General features: G+C 42.2%; 1 protein-coding gene across 1 annotated transcript; it reads left to right on the top strand.

Annotated features, from left to right (window-relative positions):
* Positions 1–17,172: 17,172 nt before the first annotated feature.
* On the top strand, positions 17,173–20,205 carry LOC311146736 (retinal homeobox protein Rx2-like; the record flags this gene model as incomplete). Its single annotated transcript, XM_084183296.1, has 3 exons — positions 17,173–17,464; positions 18,717–18,973; positions 19,738–20,205. The coding sequence occupies 3 exons, from the start codon at positions 17,173–17,175 to the stop codon at positions 20,203–20,205; spliced, it is 1,017 nt and encodes a 338-aa protein (XP_084039422.1).
* Between the last annotated feature and the right edge of the window lie 740 nt (positions 20,206–20,945).

The following is a 20,945-nucleotide window of genomic DNA, read 5'->3' as shown; positions in this document are numbered from 1 at the left end:
CAAATAGCCACCCTTTGCCTTAATGACAGCTTTGCACACTCTTGGCATTCTATCAACCAGCTTCATGAGGTAGTCACCTGGAATACATTTCAATTAACAGGTGTGCCTTCTTAAAGGTTAATTTGTGGAATTTCTTTCCTTCTTAATGCATTTGAACCAGCGCTAAGATGAAACTGGCTCTCATGAGTCACTGGTAGAGCACGGCGCTTGTAACGCCAAGGTAGTGGGTTCGATCCCCGGGACCACCCATACACAAAAAAAAAAAATGTATGCACGCATGACTGTAAGTCGCTTTGGATAAAAGCGTCTGCTAAATGGCAAAACATTAATTAAATAAAAAAAAGATTTAAAAAAAAGATTTAAAAAATTAAAGAAAAATAAAGAAAAAAAATAAAGAAAAAAAATGAGGACAGCCACAGGTATGGAAGACCCAGAGAGACCTGCTTGGGCCAAGAAACATGAGCAATGAACATTAGACCGGTGGAAATGTGTCCTTTGGTCTGGAGTCCAAATTGGAGATTTTTGGTTCCAACCGCCGTGTCTTTGTGAGACGCGTTGTGGTTGAACGAATGATCTCTGCATGTGTAGTTCCCACCGTGAAGCATGGAGGAGGTGGTGTTAAGGTGTGGGGATGCTTTGCTGGTGAAACTCTATGATTTAGGCACACTTAACCAGCATGGCTACCACAGCATTCTGCAGCGACGCGCCATGCCATCTGGTTTGGGCTTAGTGGGACTTCCATTTGATTTTCAACAAGACAATGACCCAACATACAGTGGGGAAAAAAAGTATTTAGTCAGCCACCAATTGTGCAAGTTCTCCCACTTAAAAAGATGAGAGAGGCCTGTAATTTTCATCATAGGTACACGTCAACTATGACAGACAAAATGAGAAAAAAAAATCCAGAAAATCACATTGTAGGATTTTTAATGAATTTATTTGCAAATTATGGTGGAAAATAAGTATTTGGTCAATAACAAAAGTTTCTCAATACTTTGTTATATACCCTTTGTTGGCAATGACACAGGTCAAACGTTTTCTGTAAGTCTTCACAAGGTTTTCACACACTGTTGCTGGTATTTTGGCCCATTCCTCCATGCAGATCTACTCTAGAGCAGTGATGTTTTTGGGCTGTCGCTGGGCAACATGGACTTTCAACTCCCTCCAAAGATTTTCTATGGGGTTGAGATCTGGAGACTGGCTAGGCCACTCCAGGACCTTGAAATGCTTCTTACGAAGCCACTCCTTCGTTGCCCGGGCGGTGTGTTTGGGATCATTGTCATGCTGAAAGACCCAGCCACGTTTCATCTTCAATGCCCTTGCTGATGGAAGGAGGTTTTCCCTCAAAATCTCACGATACATGGCCCCATTCATTCTTTCCTTTACACGGATCAGTTGTCCTGATCCCTTTGCAGAAAAACAGCCCCAAAGCATGATGTTTCCACCCCCATGCTTCACAGTAGGTATGGTGTTCTTTGGATGCAACTCAGCATTCCAAACACGACGAGTTGAGTTTTTACCAAAAAGTTATATTTTGGTTTCATCTGACCATATGACATTCTCCCAATCCTCTTCTGGATCATCCAAATGCACTCTAGCAAACTTCAGACGGGCCTGGACATGTAGTGGCTTAAGCAGGGGGACACGTCTTGCACTGCAGGATTTGAGTCCTTGGCGGCGTAGTGTGTTACTGATGGTAGGTTTTGTTACTTTGGTCCCAGCTCTCTGCAGGTCATTCACTAGGTCCCCCCGTGTGGTTCTGGGATTTTTGCTCACCGTTCTTGTGATCATTTTGACCCCACGGGGTGAGATCTTGCGTGGAGCCCCAGATTGAGGGAGATTATCAGTGGTCTTGTATGTCTTCCATTTACTAATAATTGCTCCCACAATTGATTTCTTCAAACCAAGCTGCTTACCTATTGCAGATTCAGTCTTCCCAGCCTGGTGCAGGTCTACAATTTTGTTTCTGGTGTCCTTTGACAGCTCTTTGGTCTTGGCCATAGTGGAGTTTGGAGTGTGACTGTTTGAGGTTGTGGACAGGTGTCTTTTATACTGATAACAAGTTCAAACAGGTGCCATTAATACAGGTAACGAGTGGAGGACAGAGGAGCCTCTTAAAGAAGAAGTTACAGGTCTGTGAGAGCCAGAAATCTTGCTTGTTTGTAGGTGACCAAATACTTATTTTCCACCATAATTTGCAAATAAATTCATTAAAAATCCTACAATGTGATTTTCTGGATTTTCTTTCCACAATTTGTCTGTCATAGTTGACGTGTACCTATGATGAAAATTACAGGCCTCTCTCATCTTTTTAAGTGGGAGAACTTGCACAATTGGTGGCTGACTAAATACTTTTTTTCCCCACTGTACCTCCAGGCTGTGTAAGGGCTATTTTACCAAGAAGGAGAGTGATGGAGTGCTGCATCAGATGACCTGGCCACAATCCCCCGACCTCAAACAAATTGAGATGGTTTGGGATGAGTCAAATGGTAGAGTGAAGGAAAAGCAGCCAACAACGGCTCAGCATATGTGGGAACTCCTTCAAAACTGTTGGAAAAGCATTCCAGGTGAAGCTGGTTGAGAGAATGCCAAGAGTGTGCAAAGCTGTCATCAAGGCAAAGGGTGGCTATTTGAAGAATCTCAAATATAAAATATATTTTGATTTGTTTATAACTTTTTTGGCTACTACATGATTCCACATGTGTATATTTCATAGTTTTGATGTCTTCACTATTATTCTACAATGTAGAAAATAATAAAAAATTAAAGAAAAACCCTTGAATGAGTAGGTGTGTCCAAACTTTTGACTGGCACTATAGGTGTTCCTTTTGTCCAGGTGGGATAGGGCAGTGTGGAGTGCAATAGCGATTGCATCATCTGTGGATATGTTGGGGAGGTATACAAATTGGAGTGGGTCTAGGGTTTCTGGGATAATGGTGTTGATATGAGCCATGACCAGCCTTTCAAAGCACTTCATGGTTACAGAAGTGAGTTCTACGGGTCGGTAGTCATTTAGGCAGGTTATGTTAGTGTTCTTGGGCACAAGGACTATGGTGGTCTGCTTGAAACATGTTGGTATTACAGATTCAGTCAGGGACAGGTTCAAAATGTCAGTAAAGACACTTGCCAGTTGGTCAGCGCATGCTCGGAGTACACGTCCTGGTAATCCATCTGGCCCTGCGGCGTTGTGAATATTGACCTGTTTAAAGGTCTTACTCACATTGGCTACGGAGAGCGTGATCACACAGTTGTCCGGAACAGCTCATGCTCTCATGCGTGCTTCAGTGTTGCTTGCCTCGAAGCGAGCATAGAAGTCATTTAGCTCGTCTGGTAGGCTTGTGTCCCTGGGCAGCTCGCGGCTGTGCTTCCGTTTATAGCCTGCAATAGTTTGCAAGCCCTGCCTCATCCGACGAGCGACGGAGCCGGTGTAGTACGATTAAATATTTAGTTCTGTATGGACGCTTTGCCTGTTTGATGGTTTGTCGGAGGGCATAGCGGGACTTCTTTTAAGCGTCTGGGTTAGAGTCCCGCTCCTTGAAAGCGGCAGCTCTAACCTTTAGCTCAGTGCGGATGTTGCCTGTAATCCATGGCTTCTGGTTGGGGTATGTACGTACGGTCACTGTGGGGACGACGTCATCGATGCACTTATTGATGAAGCCAGTGACTGATGTGGTATACTCCTCAATGTCATCGGAAGAATCCCAGAACGTACTCCAGTCTGTGCTACCAAAACAGTCTTGTAGATTAGCATCTGCATCATCTGACCACTTCTTTATTGACCGAGTCACTGGTGCTTCCTGCTTTAGTTTTCGCTTGTAAGCAGGAATCAGGAGGATAGGGTTATAGTAAGATTTGCCAAATGGAGGGTGAGGGAGAGCTTTGTACGCCTCTCTGTGTGTGGAGTGAAGGTGGTCTGGAGTTTTTTTTCCTCTGGTTGCACATTTAACATGCTGGTAGAAATGAGGTAAAACGAATGTATGTTTCCCTGCATTAAAGTCCCCGGCCACTAGAAGAGCCCCTCTGGATGAGTGTTTTCCTGTTTGCTTATGGCCTTATACAGCCCATTGAGTGCAGTCTTAGTGCCAGCATCGGTTTGTGGTGGTAAATAGACAGCTAAGAAAAATATAGATGAAAACTCTCTTGGTAAATATTGTGGTCTACAGCTTATCATGAGATACTCTACCTCAGGCGAGCAAAACCTTGAGACTTCCTTCATATTAGATTTTGTGCACCAGCTGTTGTTTACAAATATACACAGACCGCCACCCCTTGTCTGACCGGAGGCAGCTATTCTATCTTGCCGATGCAGCGTATATCCGGCCAGCTGTATGTTATCCATGTCGTCGTTCAGCCACGACTCTGTGAAACATAAGATATTGCAATTTTGTTATGCCCTTTTGGTAGGATATCCGTGATCTTAGTTATTCTATTTTGTTATCCAATGATTGTACGTTGGCTAATAGGACTGATGGTAGAGGCAGATTACGCACTCGCCGTCGGATCCTTACAAGGCACCCCGACCTATGTCCACGATATCTCCGTCTCTTTCTCATGTGAATGACGGGGATTTGGGCCTTGTCGGGTGTCTGAAGAAAATAATTTGCGTCCGACTCATTAAATAAAACATCTTCGTCCAGTACGAGGTGAGTAATCGCTGTCCCGATATCCAGAAGCTCTTTTCGGTCATAAGAGACGGTGGCAGAAACATTATGTACAAAATAAGTTACAAATAATGCGAAGAAACAGACACAATAGCACAATTGGTTAGGAGCCCCTAAAACGGCAGCCATGTCCTTCGGTGCCAATGTGGATAAGTTACCGAAATTTTGCAACTCTAGTCAGCACCTTTACCAACATTTGTGGTTGCGGGTCAGCCCATGCTTTTAATTGAAAATACATTAATATACATTGATTTTGGTTATTATTATTAATAATCGAAATACTTTTTCTTTTGACTGTAAACCATAAATTACATACAACTGTCCCTGTTTACCATCATTGTAAATAAATGTAATGCCAATTTCAAGTATAAGATTGGCAACATGCACAACATACTTTAAGACATAACAGAGATGCAAGACTTTCACCCTATGTTACCTCACAATATGGCCAGCCACATTGTCCAACGGCCTGTTAATGGTGCACCACTATCCTGCTTTACAACAAAGCTAAGCACCTATATCCACCTTTAAGAGTATAATAAGCTTACAGGACTGCCTTTTCTTGGAAAGAGATTACTACAACTAAGAAAAGGTGATACGAGTGCCGATCGTTATCCCCGTGCAGCACAGGGATGAGCCTGCGCACAGCTACCTGAGCCTTGGCAGGGTGCAGCTTCCTGACCCTGTACTTTGGTAAAACTTTGGAGGTGACTCCATCCATTAGGTTGTGGCCACACAGAGACACATGAAAACGGATAGCATTCATCACTGTCTATTTTTTGTCCGTCAAAAGTTTAACTCTAGTCAATTATTTTCGGATGAGTTGATTGTCCATCATCCATTAAGGTGAGGGTTGATCTTTGTGACACTTATAATAATATAATAATATGCCATTTAGCAGACGCTTTTATCCAAAGCAACTTACAGTCATGTGTGCATACATTTTTACGTATGGGTGGTCCCGGGGATCGAACCCACTACCCTGGTGTTACAAGCGCCATGCTCTACCAATTGAGCTACAGAGGACCACAGTGGGCATCATACAGCAGCACAACTTGCGGGATGCTGCGCAATGTTATGGCTTGTTGGAGTGCATGACGTCATAGTATTTTACTGTCAGCCATTGTTGCCATTGATGCTTGTTTGACCACCAGAGGGCATCTTTGAGGGCGTCTTTAGGAAGCTTGTTGGTGATTACTTACTTGTCCAAATAATGCTATAGAGGTCCATCCAGGCCAGACTTTTTGATTGCTATACCCTATCCGAAATAACATATTCCAAGGTTTTTAATTAACCTAGTTTTGCCAAACAACACAAAGTGTTTATTGGATTGTCTCTCTTTTAAAATATAACATTTTCCTAGAAGAACCGCAGCTCCATGCCTACTGATGACAATCTGCAAATACCAATTTGGGGAAATATCCTTTCTATTGTATTCTGTTATAGTCCATCATATTCATATTGTAAAGGGCTGGGGAATATAAACATGTGATGTCAGTTTTAGACTTTTATGATATTTATCTCTATTTTTATTTGTATTTTGTTTTGTTATTTATTTATTTAAAAATCTTTGGTAGTTACAATCTTGTCCCATCGCTGCAACTCCCGTACGGACTCGGGCGAGGTGAAGGTCGAGAGTGGTGCGTCCTCCGAAACACAACCCAGCAGAGCAGCACTGCTTCTTGACACAATGCCGCTGCACCAACCTGTCGGAGGAAGCACTGTACACTTGGAGACCGTGTCAGCATGCACAGCGCCTGGCCCACCACAGGAGTCGCTAGTGCGCGATGGGACAAGAACATCCCTGCCGGCCAAACCCTCCCCTAACCTGGACGACGCTGGGCCAATTGTAGGATTAATATTATATTGATTAATATTATGGTGTTTCTATTCCAAGAAAAACGAAAATGCATTTTACAGTAGCCTATGTAGGCCTCAGGGTTTCCTTAAGGAAAATATGGCGCTGTACAACGTGACCGGTTGGGAGTAGGGCTAGGCTACTAAGCGACCGCGAGTGAAGAGCAAATTATTCCTAACATTTCCCACAGCCTAATTGTAGGATAACCAATATCCAAACGGAGATTCAGTGAAAAGAAAATCTGATTGATTTATCAAGACCAGTTCCAATGGTTGTCTCAAAGCAGCGCGAAACGGTGCTGAAATAGTTGACCACACGCGGGTAGGCTATTGCTTCAAATCCTATTATTTTACATTTACATTTTAGTCATTTAGCAGACGCTCTTATCCAGAGCGACTTACAGTTAGTGAATACATTTTTTTTATTTTTTATACTGGCCCTCGGTGGGAATCGAACCCACAACCCTGGCGTTGCAAACGCCATGCTCTATCAACTGAGCTACATCCCTGCCGGCCATTCCCTCCCCTACCCTGGACGACGCTGAGCCAATTGTGCGCCGCCCATGAGTCTCCCGGTCGCGGCCAGCGGCGACAGAGCCTGGATTCGAACCAGGATCTAGTGGCACAGTTAGCACTGCGATGCAGTGCCTTAGACCACTGCGCCACTCAGGAGTTTATTATAACAATTGGATGACTTTAGGTGTTTCAGTAAGCAACAATTTGTTGTCTTCAAGTGCATTAGCCTACTTTATTCCAATATTGCTGTCATTCAGTGATATTTATTCCCACAGTAGTTCTTGATGGATCCATCCAGATGTGGTTAGAAAAGAGTGCATGTGGTGGGCTATGCAAAGAGATGGGTGAAGTGACATTCCTCGCAAACAGCCATTAATAAATGTAAAGTCCCTAAACTCGGCAGGAGTCTATTGTCCTGCTGATAGCCCATCAAGGGTGGATGGCTTCTTTTGTATTCCTATTTATTGGAAAGGCTGCTAAACCATTTACACTTGGCCCACAGCGTTGTTGCGTACTTACATTACAGGGCACTTTCACTCCATTCTCCGCCTGACTCTCTACCAATGCCACCAGATGCTTCTTTCTATTGTTGTTATCTATTCGGTAACATTCCACAAGTAAATGTAATAAATAAAACCCATACATTAAATAGCTCAGGTCTGGAAAATTTGCTAAACCTTTTTTTGAGTTTTCTTTATTTGTGCTTAGTAGCCGAGGCTTTATGGCTTCGCCATCAACTTGTTAATTTAGCTGACATCACTTGCATATATTCAGGCAACACATACAGTTGAAGTCGGAAGTTTACATACACCTTAGCCAAATACATTTAAACTCAGTTTTTCACAATTCCTGACATTTAATCCTAGTAAGAATTCCCTGTCTTAGGTCAGTTAGGATCACCACTTCATTTTAAGAATGTGAAATGTCAGAATAATAGCAGAGAGAATTATTTATTTTAGCTTTTATTTCTTTCATCACATTCCCAGTGGGACAGAAGTTTACATACACTCAAGTAGTATTTGGTAACATTGCCTTTAAATTGTTTAACTTTGGTCAAACGTGTCGGGTAGCATTCCACAAGCTTCCCACAATAAGTTGGGTGAATTCTGTCCCATTCCTCCTGACAGAGCTGGTGTAACTGAGTCAGGTTTGTAAGCCTCCTTGCTCGCACACGCTTTTTCAGTTCTGCCCACAGATTTTCTACAGGATTGAGGTCAGGGCTTTGTGATGGCCACTCCAATACCTTGACTTTGTTGTCCTTAAGCCATTTTGCCACAACTTTGGAAGTATGCTTGGGGTCATTGTCCATTTGGAAGACCCATTTGCGACCAAGCTTTAACTTCCTGACTGATGTCTTAAGATGTTGCTTCAATATATCCACATAATTGTCCTTCCTCATGATGCCATCTATTTTGTGAAGTGCAGCAGTCCCTCCTGCAGCAAAGCACCCCCACATTATGATGCTGCCACCCCCATGCTTCACGGTTGGGATGGTGTTCTTTGGCTTGCAATAACCCCCTTTTTCCTCCAAACATAACGATGGTCATTATGGCTAAACAGTTCTATTTTTGTTTCATCAGACCAGAGGACATTTCTCCAAAAAGTACAATCTTTGTCCCCATGTGCAGTTGCAAACCGTAGTCTGGGTTTTTTATGGCAAGGTTTGGAGCAGTGGCTTCTTCCTTGCTGAGCGGCCTTTCAGGTTATGTCGATATAGGATATAGATACTTTTGTACCTGTTTCCTCCAGCATCTTCACAAGGTCCTTTCCTGTTGTTCTGGTATTGATTTGCACTTTTCGCACCAAAGTACGTTCATTTCTAGGAAACAGAACGCGTTCCTGAGTGGTATGACGGCTGCATAGTCCTATGGTGTTTATACTTGCGTACTATTGTTTGTACAGATGAACGTGGTACCTTCAGGCGTTTGGAAATTGCTCCCAAGGATGAACCTTTTTTTCTAAGGTCTTGGCTGATTTCTTTTGATTTTCCCATGATGTCAAGGAAAGAGGCACTGAGTTTGAAGGTAGGCCTTGAAATCCATCCACAGGTACACCTCCAATTGACTCAAATGATGTCAATTAGCCTATCAGAAGCTTCTAAAGCCATGACATCATTTTCTGGAATTTTCTAAGCTGTTTAAAGGCACAGTCAACTTAGTGTATGCAAACCTCTGACCCACTGGAATTGTGATACAGTGAATTATAAGTTAAATAATCTGTCTGTAAACAATTGTTGGAAAAATTACTTGTGTCATGCACAAAGTAGATGTCTTAACCGACTTGCCAAAACTATAGTTTGTTATAGTTTGTGCATGTAAACTTACGACTTCAACTGTATACAGTGATAGAGTGGGGATTGGAACCAGGTGTGTGTAATGATGACAAAACAAGTCCGGGGTTGATGAGTGAAGGGCGTTTTTTTCAGCAGTAGGTTTGGCAGCAGCTAGGAGGCCAGCGATGCCGAACGCCTGAGCTGGACAGGAGGGGGAGCCAAAGCGACGGCTCATGTGACACTGTACACCCCCTCGAGGTGCTGCTCCAGCAGCGGGGCGCCGCCGACCTTGGGGACAACCCCTGAGACGCGGTGCGGTCGGGACTACGCCTGTGGAAGTCCCGAATGAGAGAACGATCCAGGACGTCCCGTGCCAGAACCCAGCACCGCTCTTCTGGACCGTACCCCTCCCAGTTGACCAGGTACTGGAGAAGCCCCCCACAACACCGTGATTCCAACAGGCTGCGGACAGAGTACGCAACGGCCCCCTCGACATCCAAGGGAGGGGGAGGTGCGTCGTGGGGTCCAGCACTTGCCAAGGGACCAGCTGCCACCGGCCTGAGGAGAGATACATGAAATGAGGTTGAGATACGATACTTGACAGTGAGATGAAATCTTTACGTCACCTCATTGACTGTCCTCAGGACTTTGAACGGCCCCACAAACCGCGGGCTCAGCTTCCGGCAGGGCTGGCGGAGGGGCAGGTCCTTCGTAGCAAGCCAGACCCTGTCACTGGGGTGGAAGATCGGGGCCACACTGCGGTGACGATCGGCCTGCGCCTTCTGCCGGAGACGGGTGTGCGCTGTGTTCCATACCTCCTCGGCGCGCCGGAACCAATCGTCCACCGCAGGAGCCTCGATCTGACTCTGGTGCCAGGGCCGGCTGATCACCTAGAACACACTGAAAGGGTTTGAGGTTAATGGAGGAGTGACGGAGGGAGTTTTGTGCGTATTCTGCCCAAGGCAGAATCGCAGCCCACTCCCCCGGAGTGTAGGCCTCCATGGCTTCGGTCTCTGCATGTGAGAGAGGGTAGATGTGCCCCCCGTGGGAGGGTAGAACCAGGCAGTAGGTCGATAGTGCAGTCCCGAGGCGCTCCAGGCACGAGTCGTGATGGCGGATCTTCGCTCCTACAGTGGAGAGGTCGGGATGTCCTGCTGCTTCCTGTTTTCTTGGGTCGGTCATTCTGTCACTGGTGTAGAGGAGTAGGCAGGAGGCAGTCGCAGGTTTAGAACTACTGAATTTATTTAAGCACCATAGATCAAAGCGGGACGAAACCCAAACGCTGTTGTGCTCAAAATATCTCTTCATAAACAAAAAGGCACAGGGTGAACCCAAAGTGCAAAATATAATGTTCTCAGGAAATAATAGGCGAGATTCCTCTCAGGAAAACAAGTAACATTTACAATGACCGACAAAGTCAAATGGCAGAGGGAGTATATATACAGTGATAGAGTGGGGATTGGAACCAGGTGTGTGTAATGATGACGAGACAAGTCTGGGGTTCATGAGTGAAGGGCGTTTGCAAGCAGTAGGTTCGGCAGCATTTAGAAGGCCGGTGACGCCTGAGTTGAACAGGAGGGGGGATCCAAAGCGAAGGTTGGTGTGACAATATTGGATATTTTCCAGCTCCTGTGAAAAGTTTGGATGTTCGTAAAACTCTCCGTAGTCTACGTTGTCTTAGGCCTAATATTATATGCCCACGGGGAGCAATTATGGTGCCTGTAACTGTATTTAGACATTTTGAAACAAGTTTCTGGTTTTTGGTTTTATTAGAATTTGATTAGAATTATTCACTGTCCCACTAGAGATCCTGTTTCGAATCCAGGCTCTGTCGTAGCCGGCCGCGACCCGGAGACCCATGGGGTGGCGCACAATTGGCCCAGCATCGTCCAGGGTAGGGGAGGGTTTGGCCGGCAGGGATGTCCTTGTCCCATCGCGCTATAGCGACCCCTGTGGCGGGCCGGGCGCAGTGCATGCTGGCTTCCGGGTTAAGCGGGCACTGTGTCAAGAAGCGGTGCGGCTCGGTTGGGTTGTGTTTCAGGGAGGACGCACGACTCTCGACCTTCACCTCTCCCATGTCCGTACGGGGGTTGCAGCGATGGGACAGGGACTGTAACTACTACCAATTGGATACCACGAAATTGGGGAGAAAAAAGGGGTAAAATACAAAAAAATAAAATTATATATATATATATATATATTTATTCACTGTCTTTTTGGGTCTTATTATTAGCAAATGTAATATTGCTTATTGACAGTGTTTGGCATTTCCATGGCTCAGACATAATGCATTTTACAGTAGGCCTATTTCAATGCAAATGATATGTTAACAATATAAACTGAACAAAAATATAAACACAACATGTAAAGTGTTGGTCCCATGTTTCATGAGCTGAACTAAAAGATTCCAGAAATGCCATAAGCACAAAATGCTTATTTCTCACAAATTGTGTGCACACATTTGTTTACATCCCTGTTAGTGAGCATTTCTCCTTTGCCAAGATAATCCATCCACCTGACAGGTGTGGCATATCAAGAAGCTGATTAAACAGCATGATCATTACACAAGTGCACCTTGTGCTGGGGAAAATAAAAGGCCACTCTGAAATGTGCAGTTTTGTCACAGATGCCACAGAAGTCACAAGTTTTGAGGGAGCATGCAATTGGCATACTGACTGCAGGAATGTCCACCAGAGCTGTTGCCAGAGAATGTAATGTTAATTTCTCTACCATAAGCCACCTGATGAAACTGAGGAGTATTTATGTTTGTAATAAAGCCCTTTTGTGGGCAAAAAGTAATTCTGATTGGCTGGGCCTGGCTCCCCAGTGGGTGGGCCTGGCTCCCAAGTGGGTGTTCCTATGCCCTCCCAGGCCCTCCCATGGCTGTGCCTCTGCCCAGTCATGTGAAATCCATAGATTAGGGCCTAATTTATTTATTCCAATGGACTGATTTCCTTATATGAACTGTAACTCAGTAAAATCGTTGAAATTGCATTCATAGTTTTGTTCAGTATATTTCCATATTGAAGCCATGCAATTATTGTTCAAAAACATGTTCAACATATTAAGCAAATATGGTATAGGCCTACATTTTGTTATTTTGTTTCTGTAGGCTATTTAACAAACTAAGCTATATCGGACTAACATTATGATTGGAGTTGTTTATTTTGAGGACCATAAATACACATCTTGAAGCAACCACATATTTAGCCATGGAGCACATTCTGATTTGCCAGTGAGGGGTCAAGTCTCGACACACCTTCAACTTGTTTATTCATCAAAACCTAGCCCTTTCGCGCCACTACCAGCTACTGCACCCATAACTTTGGTTGTGAAAATAGCTAAAATATTTCTGACACATGCAGTAATATAGTGCTATTTGTTTAGGTGAGGGAGCACATTTAAAAGATGGTTTGCGATGAGTCGGACCGCAGAGTGAAGGAAAAGCAGCCAACAAGTGCTCAGCATATGTGGGAACTCCTTCAAGACTGTTGGAAAAGCATTCCAGGTGAAAATGGTTGAGAGAATGCCAAGAGTGTGCAAACCTCTCATCAAGGCAAAGGGTGGCTATTTGAAGAATCTCACATATATATATATATATATATTTAGATTTGTTTAACAGTTTTCTGGTTACTACATGATTCCATATGTGTTGTTTCATAGTTTTGATGTCTTCACTATTATTCTACAATGTAGAAAATAGCACAAATAAAGAAAAACCCTGGAATGAGTAGGTGTTCTACAACTTTTGACCGGTAGTGTATATATATATATATATATATATATATATATATATATATATTATTTCCTCAATCAAAGTTTGTACCGACATGTAGCCTATAGAATAGCTTATCATTATAGAATATGCATAAAATGCATCCTCCAAATGCAACATCTGCTTATAACCACACATATTGTCTGAAGAAAAAATTATGTTTTTAATATCTTCAAACACAAGTTACGCATACCGAATTTCAAAATACGCCATCATCACTGTCAACCGTGAATGATAATTCGTCACGGTTTACTGGTGAAACGTCCAAACTGCACCTGCATGCCAATCATTTGATTGATCTCAATCAGAGTCAGATGAACTTGTGGATATCATTTTTATGTCTCTGTGTCCTGTATGAAGAAAGTTAGAGGGAGTTTTGCGAGTCAGTGCTAACTAGCGCAATGACCTGAAGTCTATGGGTATCTACTAGCATGCAATCCCGAAGTATCCCTTTCATATCATTGCACTGTTTGCAAGGAGAGCTTTTGATGCGAGTAGGCATTTCATTGTATCGTGTAGATTACACTACGCTGTATTTGATTTGATTATCTTGAACACATGGTTACAATATACCCTATTACAGAATAAAAGAAAAGAGGTGAACTATCAATTCATATAATTTATTTGCGTAGGTTAAACATGCTATCAAATCAATTGACCAAGTAGTGAACATAAATCATTATTACGTAGAATTGCAGGAAATTAGTTCTAAAACAGCCATTAAAAATCAAGATTTTGGTGTGGTGTATTCATGCATCTCAAACTATAACCTAAATGCATTATTACCTCCATCTTGGCCAAATTGAAATGTTCCGACGGACCACCGCAGTGCACACGTAGCCTACAGTTATTCATCATTCTCGCCAACGCCAGAGAGAAAACAGGGAAGAAACCACCATTTACCTACCTCTAGGCTGCTATACATATTTATTTGGTTTGTCATTCTATTGTTTTTCATGGAATTTTTGTGGTAATTAAATAAAATGTGTTTAGAATTGATCACAATTAAAAGGTTTTACCAGTTCTGTGTATTCTCAAATTGAAAAAAGTGTGGGAGCGCCACTACACCCCTGCCATTGCTTTAGGTTTGTCAAAATAGATCCCATAGTCATTGTTAATTTATCTGACATCTGTGCATTCTTTTCACAATCCACAAGCGCTCAGACAGGGGCTTTAACAGAATAAAGTCATTTCATGTCTTTCCTCTGCAGGGCCAGTTTGTGTCCAAACAAAGCCTACATCTTCGTATCTCTGTGTCTGTTCTCTCATATATTGTATGTAATGAAGCGATTATTAGGAGCCATTATCTTTTAAACAATAGATTTCTGAAATAACGTTTTGTCAAGCCTTCATTAGCCAAGGCCTCCCTCTGTGGTCTGAATGCAGGCCACATTTGCAGCAATTACTTGACCAGAAAACAACTGCCAATCCTTCTTAAAGGGGAAGGATTCCAATTATGAAGCCTCTTAAATCCTTTGGTTTTAATTCCATTCTCCTCCAGCAGCATGCCCTGAGTATCTGCACCTATGCACACAAGACTAAGTGAGTCACTTACACACACTGACACTCTTATACAAAACACACACACATTCACATATGCACACACACACATACCGACACACATCATATGCAGCTGCTACTCTGTTCTATATTTTACTCTTATTATTATCTATCCTGATCAGACCTGGGATAACTATAACTATGTTTTGTGGAAAGTAACTATTTCTTCGGGGGAACAAATAGTTACTTTGGACTACTTTTTAAAACTATTTGAATACAGATCTCAGAATGTGACTACTTTTGTAAATATATTTGAATACAGATCTCAGCAATAGACTACTTTTCTGAAACTTTTTGATTGGCTGCCTTCAACAAATGGCAGGGCTGTATCTGGAACTGCATGTTGAAGATATAAATAGAATGAATAGAGCACACACAATCTCCTATATTATTTCAATCTATCTGACAGTCATATTTGATCTACACAATACATTTATATCTGAACATTTTGTAAATGTCCATTCTCCTTAATGTCCATTGCCCTAAGTGTACATTATAAAGTCAAACCAATTAACCAATTATATTTTGGACAGATAAGTATAAATAAAGTTGTGATGCTCAACTACTGTATGACTCTTTCAACATGCCACTGAAAAGGTTGAAATACATTTAATGATACCTGAAAATACTGCATTAGGAGGCATCTGAGGGTACGTTTTCTTGTTTCAAACACACACACACTATACCATTCAACTAACTATTGTAGTTTTTGGTTCTTCATCAAATATTTGGAAGCCATCAAATAATGTTTTTGTTTTGTTTTTGCATATATTCAAATATTATTTGGTTTTCTGATATGTATTCAAAATACCTTCAAATATGATTCGTTTTTCTGAGGCCTGTATTTGAATATCAAAGAAAATAGTTGCATGTAAGTTGAAACTCTATATAAACTATATTAAACTACCTTGAGTATTTGAAAAGTTGGTATTTTCAAATAAACTACAAAATACAAATATTTTCTGCCCCGGTCTGATCCTGATGCCTAGTCAATTTACCCTGCCTTTATGTACATATCTCCCTCAAATACCTCATGCCCCTGCACATTGATCTGGTACTCCCAGTATATAGCTAAATTATTGTGTAATGTATTCCTCTTGTTATACTATTTTTATTTTTCTTATAAAAAAAAAAAAACTCTGCATCGTTGGGAATGAATCGTAAGCAAGTATTTTACGGTAAAGTATACACCCGTTGTACTCGCCGCATGTGACCATTTTTTATTTATTTGATTTGCCATTAAGCAGAGGGAGGAACTTGTTACAGGGAGTTTCGAAACGTATTACTTTGCTCACTTACTGTATATGCTTGCAGACTATCAAGGAGGTTGGGAGGAGCAAGTGCACAGCTAAGGGAACTCCCATTCACCGTCATGTCTGATGGAGGAGTCACAACTCATGGCTCAGCATCGGAAGAGGATGTGTGTACTATAACTAAGCTACCTGGATAGAGGTAAGTACATTTACATATGCCACTAGTGATATTGTTGTTTATTTTGAGTTGATAGTACTATTACTACTTAGTTACAACAACTACTTCTTGTTGAAGATACCATCATTGTTACGATTATTATTATTTTCATTTCATTGCAGTCTTGTGCCATTGTTTTTCCAATGTCATAAGGTGTACTTAATCTGAATGCATCTATTCCCTCTCCTGCAAACTTTCAAAACTATAAAATAAAGACAGATATTTATTCTTAGACCCATGTTTCAAGGATCAAATATGATTTACTATATAATCTTATAACTTGGCAATTCTATGCTATATCTATTTTGCTGATAAATGTAGCTAGCTATGACATTATAATTAGAAATATGTTTATTTTACAAACACCTGTTGATAATTTCAGATCATATTTTTGAACTAAACAGCAAATTGGTATTGATTTTAAACATATAATTGACTTAAACAAATTACATACATCAATATTTCAACAAATTACATTGATCAATTTATGCTTTTGCATTCAAAATACCTTTTAATGCAAACTGGTGCACAAGTTTGTATGACAAAGATACAGAAAAAAAGTTCAGGTTTGGTTGATTTCAGTCAAGCATGGAACATGAAGAATAGTCAGAAATGTCAGATGAGAGTTGTGCATATCAATGTCAAATATGCCCACAGTTTTCCAACTGAAGGGAAATTACTTGTTACTGAAGTAACATTACAACCAATACTGTGTCATTGCATTTGCACAATATCAAGAAGTGGCATATGCATATGCAAGTTGCATATAAGTACTTTCACAACAGAACTTTCAGTATAGTAAACTGTGGTTTTATGAGACTAACATGTCTAACTCCCCAAACTCTGTTTTGCAGACAGACAGGACATTTCAAATACAAGATCAGCAACCCCCAATGGAAGCAGCCTCCATTTCTCCTCTGACTTGCTTTCTCGTGATATAATCCCTATGTGAGGAGAAGCGACCACCTGTACTTCTGTTTGCCTGTCACGTGTCCAACTATATCTGAGGGTATCCCTTCAGAAGCTGGACAACATATCGAGCTACCTGAGAGCTCTTCCGGATGCATTTGTCAATGGATACCTTGGGAATGGTGAATGACGGCTGCCTGTCACCAGACAACTACCATGACATGGTGAAGGGAGGGGGGTCTAGCGTAGGAGGCCGGGTCCACAGCATCGATGTGATCCTGGGCTTCAGTAAGGACCAGGAACCCCTGCTCACCCCCGTGGGGGATGTGGGGGCCCATAAAGTGGACACAGAGGGCCTGGAGTACCAGGGGAAGCAGGTCCAGTCAGACCATTACGGACATCTCGCCAGCCTGGGGGACATCACACAGCACTCTGCCTTCCACGGTCAGTATGATGGTTGTTATTGATTGATTGGTTCAATTAATTAATTGATAGATTGCATTTATTACATAATTTAATTTACATATACAGCTACAACACCAATGTGCATGCATTGGTGCAAGCAGTGCATGTGAGATGACTTATGTCAATTTTTGTTGATGTGATATTGATGTGATTCTAAATATTGGCACAATCCCATAGAGCAGGTCTGGTTTTAAATTGCATCACTGGATCTGACGTGTCACTAGAGACAAACTATAATAGTACAAGGAAAGTGTCAATGGGGAGTTAATGAGGAATGTATGTTGGTCACAGATTGAGAAACAATAGTTTGACCAGTAAAGACTTTACATTTTGTCCAGTAAAATTAGTAGTCAGAATGTTTGTTTAGAATCTTTGATCCAAGATCAAAGGCAGTGACACACTGTGCTCGGGTTCTCATTTTCGGCAAAGATTCAGAGACTACAGTTTATCACTGCAGTAAAGCCACAATATATTGTTACTTGTTGTAATGAGTATTTTTCATAACATGACATAACAATTATCCATTACTGTAACATTACAGCATGTTAACTAAGCCAATGATCTGATGATAATCTCAATTGATTTTGGATTCATTCAATAACAAGCTCTAATGGGATCTACCATCCATCCAACTTCACCCCGTTTTCTTAGAAAATAAGATCTGGTACTTGTGCGGGTAGAGAAGCCAAGTAACGTCTTTGTGTAGATTAGAGCTGGCCAACCCAGGGCACACGGGGACACTCAGGTTTAACAGGTGGCATCTGTCTCCATGGGATTACTGGGACAGAGGAATACAGTCAAAGACATTATGACGTCACCCGCAGAGACTCTCAGTGGAGAGGCCTGCAGCTTTGCATTGCCTTTATCCTCTGTTGCAATATCCATCTTAAGTAGCATGCTAGCTACCTAGAATGATGCAATATAATGAACATGTATTCTAAATGGTATGGATATTGGAACTGTGGCTAAATGCCATGTGATTGTGAATTGTCTACCATAGATTATGCAGAAGTTGCTGTCCAAAGTTGTGAAATACACTAATTCACATCAAACACTATATTCACCTTGCACCATTTCCACCAAAGGGAAACAAACTTTCTAACCACGTGAAAGCAAGACTTAGTATGCCACATTTGGTAAACAGAACTGGCACTGCCGGATGAACCAAAAGGCTCATGCAATAGACATATCTAAACAAACACTCCTCTCCTCTTCTACTGTCTTCCTTCAGAATCAGGCCTTTTCTCCAGTGATAAGTGTGATGGGGACCTGGGAGATCTCCAGAAGGGGGTGGACAGTGACGGGGAGAAGTCCCCAGAACCCCCAGAGGAGGACCACCCCAAGAAGAAGCACCGGCGTAACCGCACCACCTTCACCACCTACCAGCTCCACGAGCTGGAGAGGGCCTTCGAGAAGTCACACTACCCTGATGTCTACAGCCGGGAGGAGCTGGCCATGAAGGTCAACCTCCCTGAGGTCCGCGTGCAGGTATGGAGCCTCTACTTCTACTACTACCAGTACCACTACTACACTTATTATAGTGTATGGAGCCTCCGCCTTTCTAGTACTACTATTACTCTTATACAGTCCACTGTAATTTTGATAATAATGTAAACTTCTACTACTTCTCCTACTACCTATGTACACTAATCATACTGTCCACTTTGATTATGAGGAGCTGTAAGCTATCTATAACGGATACTACTACTAATACTGTACTACACTAATTATACTGTCCATTCTAATTATTATAATTCTATAGTAAACTACTACCACTACTACTACTACGACTACTACAGCAGTCCCATTCCGTCCAATGGATTCTGATAATACTACTACCATTCTGTAAACTACTACTACCACTGCCACTGCTGCTACTACTACTACTACTACTACTTCTACTTCTACTACTACTACTACTACTACTACTACTACTACTACTACTTCTACTACTACACACTCATCATACAGCCAGATCCCCATAGAAAAAGAGGTTTCTAACCTCAAGGGTTTTGTCCTGGTTAAATACAAAGGTTGAATCGATAAATACACTGCCCACTCCAATAAGGATAATTCTGTACAGTACTGTTGACTAATACTAGGCTACTGACTCTTCTACTGTTCACTCTTCTACTGCTCCTCCTACTACTACTTCAAATACTATTATACCTACTATTATAATACACTGTAGTGTACACTACTGAGTGCCTACTGTAGAATAATAATACTATATCATCTCTGTCCGTGTCCAGGTTTGGTTCCAGAATCGTCGGGCTAAATGGCGACGTCAGGAGAAGATGGACTCTAGCTGCACGAAGCTCTACGACTCTCCCATGCTGTCCTTCAACCGGCCGCCCATGTCCTCCAACTTGGGGCCCATGTCTAACCCCTGGCTGACCTCTCCCATGAATAGTGCCACCCCCATGAACACTATTCCTGGCTACATGGGCCCAGGGCAGGGCCCTCACCTCCAGCCTGCCTACCCTAGCCACTCCCACAGCCAAAGCTTCCTCAACAGCCCCCGAACATATGGCATGGTGCACCAGGGGAAGGTACAGGGCATGCAGTCAATGGCCCCGCCACCCTACCAGTGTTCTCCCAGCTTCAACGATAAGTACCCAATCCATGAGCAAGTGGAATGTAGCTCCAGCATCGCGGTGTTGAGGATGAAGGCTAAGGAGCATATTCAGTCCATGGATAAAACCTGGCAGCACATGTGATCAGAAGATGGAGAGAATACGTTCTGTATAAGGGATGATCAACTGCAACAAATGTGATTACAAAAACAAAGACATTCTGTATAAAGGATGTTCAACTAAATGAATGTAGCTATGTTTACAAACTTTTTTTTTCTTTCTTGGTTTAAAATCCTGACAGAGAGGATACTGTGCGTGGCACCTTGTCAGCTTGTTGAGTGACTCGTAAAGACAGAACTGAGCGACAAGCATTGATGATCGATTTATACTCTGGATGCAATTAAGCTTGTACTGTAACGGTTTTGCAATGGACGGCTGAATTTTTACCAATATATCACTAGTTAATACCCTATCAGTACAAAGCAACAGGAGAGACAGCTACCGCTTCTGACTTCCATATTAGGTCCAGGAGTTTTTCCTGACCATGTGGCCTGACTAGGACATCCTCTTGGCCCTGATGAGGCAACAAGTCCTCGGTGACTCCGTCCTGGCGGAGCGAGGTTGAGATCCTCTGTCTTGCATAATCTGTCACGCCTGCTAATTTGTGCAGACAAGCATACCTCCTTACACCTAATTAACTGTTTTAAAAGTGATTACAGTGCATTCTGAAAGTATTCAGACCCCTTGACTTTATCCACATTTTGTTACGTTACAGCCTTATTATAAAATTGACTTTTAAAAAAATCCCTCATCAATCTACACACAATACCCCATAATGACAAAGCAAAAACAGGTTTTTTGACATTCTTGCAAATATATTAAAA

This window comes from Coregonus lavaretus (assembly GCF_964263955.1).
Source record: "Coregonus lavaretus genome assembly, chromosome: 19".
Taxonomy (NCBI): domain Eukaryota; kingdom Metazoa; phylum Chordata; class Actinopteri; order Salmoniformes; family Salmonidae; genus Coregonus; species Coregonus lavaretus.
This window is presented reverse-complemented; position numbering and strand designations above follow the sequence as displayed.